Below are 3,331 nucleotides of genomic sequence, written 5' to 3' on the forward strand. Positions count from 1 at the left end.
CCGCAGACCCGGGCGGGACGGGGAGCGGAAGGGTTGGGATGGGCCACCGTGCCACCCTGCCACCCCCTCCCCTCCTTCTGGGGCGTCCGGAGGCGGGCGGGTCCCTTCCATCTGAAAAGCCATCTCCCTTGTGACCCTGGAGGGTGTGCAGGCCTGGCTGTGTCCTTTGTTGTCCGGATGGGGCTGGCCGTTCTCCTGGGATGCATTTTTGGGGCCGGCGTCATCTCTGGGACGAGTTTCATATGACTTTTGCCTCTTCCCACCCCCTCCCCTCCTTCTGGGGCGTCCGGAGGCGGGCGGGTCCCTTCCATCTGAAAAGCCATCTCCCTTGTGACCCTGGAGGGTGTGCAGGCCTGGCTGTGTCCTTTGTTGTCCGGATGGGGCTGGCCGTTCTCCTGGGATGCATTTTTGGGGCCGGCGTCATCTCTGGGACGAGTTTCATATGACTTTTGCCTCTTCCCGGACCGGGTGCTGCTGTGCTGGGTGTCGCTTCCCCATGATTATCCTCCTTGGGCACGCAGCACCCAGCGGGAGGGTGTATGCGGGGCCTGGTCCGTCCTGCTGTCTCCTGGGGGCACGCGGAGCAGTGCTGGGGTGGGCAGGAGGAACCGGGATGGATGCTTTGTGTAGGGCACTGGACTCGCCTGCGTGCCCCCTCCCAGTCCTGTGTCTCCGGGAGCTGCAGGCCGTGCCCCAGCAGCTGAGAGCCCTAGAAGGGAAGGCAGCTACAGCCAGACCTGGGCTGCTTAGCTGGACAGGATGACGCACGGCTCTGCTGGTTCAGGGCACGAGGAGCCCTGCTTCTGCGGCCGACAAGGCCCCGTGCACAGGTGCAGCTGCCTGCAGCCTCGTCTGTGTGGGCAAGACCCCTGGTCAGCCTCACAACAGCGAGAGGGCCGGGCTGGGGCACTCACCTTCATGCAGGAGGCTATCCCGGCCCCATCCTGGGCAGACGAGGGATCTGGGACCCACTCCTCCTCTGCCACAAATGCTTCCTTGCACCTCTCTCAGGGCGGCTATTTCCCGGAGCACGTGAAATGCATGACCAGCCTGCGATGGCTGAAGCGGAACCGCACGGGCCTGTGCTACCTCCCGGAGGAGCTGTCTGCACTCCAGAAGCTGGTAAGGACGGTGCCTGGATGCCGGGCACACTCCCACAGGGTGGCTCCCCTTAGAGCTGGCGGTGCAGGGAGCTTCAAGTAAGGACAGGAGCTTGAGACAAGGGCATTTGAGAGCCAAGGTATGGGCCTGGCAGGAGGCGAGTGGGAAGGCAGGTGGGAGGCAGTGGGGGCCGCCCGATCAGTGTCCTGGCATGTGCACACACGTGTGTGCACAGCCGCCCCTTTGCTTTCCAGTGTCAGCTGAGAGGGGGGCCACCCAGCCAGGTTGGGCCCCTGGCACTGACACGGCTCACCCAGCTGGTGCCTGGGGCAGCACCATAAGGCTGGCAAAGGGGCTGGCCAGGAGGAGCCAGCACCTGCTCCTATGCTGATGGCAGGATCTGACCCCAGCTGCGGCTGCAGCTGTGAAAGGTGCCTGGGACCTGACCCAGGCTCACCGGAGCATGTGGGTTGACTTTCGAGGGGGCTTCTTCGGAGCTGATGGTGTGCAGGTCCCACTGTGTCCCTGGCTCTTCTCACTGCCTCTCTGGCTTCCACACAGGAGCACCTGTCTGTGAGCCACAACAGCCTGACCACGCTGCATGGAGAGCTCTCTGGCCTCCCCTGCCTTCGGGTAAGTGCCCTTTGTGCCCCAACGCCCCCCATGCAGGCACTAGGGGCTCGGTGTCCAGCTACGTGGGCAGCCTCACCTTCGGCCATGCACAAGCCCCTTCAGCACAGCCAGGACTAGGGAGCTCGCTGGCCTGGTCTGCAGTGACATCCATCAGGTGCCACGCAGCAGGGAAAGGTGGAGCTGAGAGTCCCAGGCCCCCGGCTGGGCTGAGGTTGGACCAGGCCACTGTGCCCACGTGTGGTGCTCTCTTGGATCGGTTCCCTGCTGGAGAGGCTTAATCCCTCACTCCATGAAGATGCTTGTGAGGGCTAAGGGCTATAATCCTCAGCCCTCACCTTTCTTGGCATCTTGCTGAGCAGCTCCCCTGGCTGGGTGGTGCCACGCCTCCCCCACGCCTAAGGGCTGCTCTGGCCCAGTCTGTGCTGGGGTCGGGTGCTCCAAAGCCAGATTGCTAGGCTGCGCCCACCGGAGACAGGGAGGGAGCATGTGAAGCCCGCAGGGCCCATCATCTTTCCAGGGCTGGCGACGTGGCTCTGGGCCTTCGGTCACTTGTGGAGCTGCCTGCTGTGCTGGGATGCAGCCGGCCAGCTCCCGCCTGTGGCTGGAGGGTGCGGTTGGGGTTGGCTTGGGCTGGGTCCAGGACTGCTGCAGGCTTCTGGTTGGTGGGGTTTGTCCTGGGGATGCTAGCACTGCCTTCCCCGAGGGGAGAGGGACTCTGGCTTCCCACCAGCCTGCTATGGAGACCAGAGAGCGCATGTGCAGGCGCCGTTAGTGCCTTTTAAGGTTTCTCTCCAGGCTGGTCTCTTGGAACGAGCTGTTCTCAAAGCCACCCTGGAAGCTGCCCTAGGGAAGTACTGGGGCCACCCCGCACCCCCACCCTGCTGCCCAGATGCAAGGCGGTCCCAGGACTCCTGGGTTCTGTCCCCTGTCTTCGTACTGACTCGCAGGGTGGCCTGGTGCACATCGGGGCTCCATTCTGCAGCCATGGACTCAATCGAGGGTACACTCAGAGCCCCCCTCTGGGCTGGAAGGTCCCTGGGGGCCACTGAGGTTGACCCAGCCTGGGGCCCTGTCCTGCCCAGGGGGGATCAGAGGCTGGATGTACTTGCTGGTTCTGCAGGACTGAGCAGCTGGCGGGATGGAGCCCACAGGCTGGCAGGAGCTGGACAAAATCCCCACTGCTCCCTGCCCCCCACCCCTAGGATCCCTGCTCCTGCCCCTTCTCCTCCCTGTAGCCGTTGGGTGACCTCTGCCCCAAACTCTCTCTCCCCTTTGCAGGCAATCGTGGCCCGAGCAAACAGCCTGAAGAACTCAGGCGTCCCCGATGACATCTTCCAGCTGGACGACCTCTCGGTGCTGGTATGTGCCGGGGGCTCGTGCTGGCCCAGCTCCCTCTGCCCGTGACATGGTCGCTCGCAGTGCCAAGACTCCAGCAGGGAGAGCGGAGCGGGCTGAGAACAAACCCAGCTGTAAAACCCTCTGGCCGGGCCGTTTGAGAGAGCTTGTGAACCCGGACTCCTGGGTTCTGTGTCTGAGTCTGCCACTTCCTGGCAGCGTGACCCCGGCATGTCCCTCCCCACTGTTTGAGTGGGGCATT

The 3,331-nt window shown here is 63.9% G+C and overlaps 1 protein-coding gene across 1 annotated transcript in view; it reads left to right on the plus strand.

Annotated features, from left to right (window-relative positions):
* The first annotated feature begins 744 nt into the window (after window positions 1-744).
* The window catches only part of FLII (FLII, actin remodeling protein), a 17,083-nt gene continuing 14,496 nt past the window's right edge, over window positions 745-3,331 (plus strand). The window contains exons 1-3 of the mRNA XM_025204650.1: window positions 745-1,122; window positions 1,663-1,734; window positions 3,013-3,093. Coding sequence (XP_025060435.1) covers window positions 760-1,122; window positions 1,663-1,734; window positions 3,013-3,093 — 516 coding nt within the window. The 5' untranslated portion in view covers window positions 745-759. The remainder of the gene's footprint in view (window positions 1,123-1,662; window positions 1,735-3,012; window positions 3,094-3,331) is intronic.

Source organism: Alligator sinensis, unplaced genomic scaffold, assembly GCF_000455745.1.
Source record: "Alligator sinensis unplaced genomic scaffold, ASM45574v1 scaffold1283_1, whole genome shotgun sequence".
In the NCBI taxonomy this organism is placed as follows: Eukaryota; Metazoa; Chordata; order Crocodylia; family Alligatoridae; genus Alligator; species Alligator sinensis.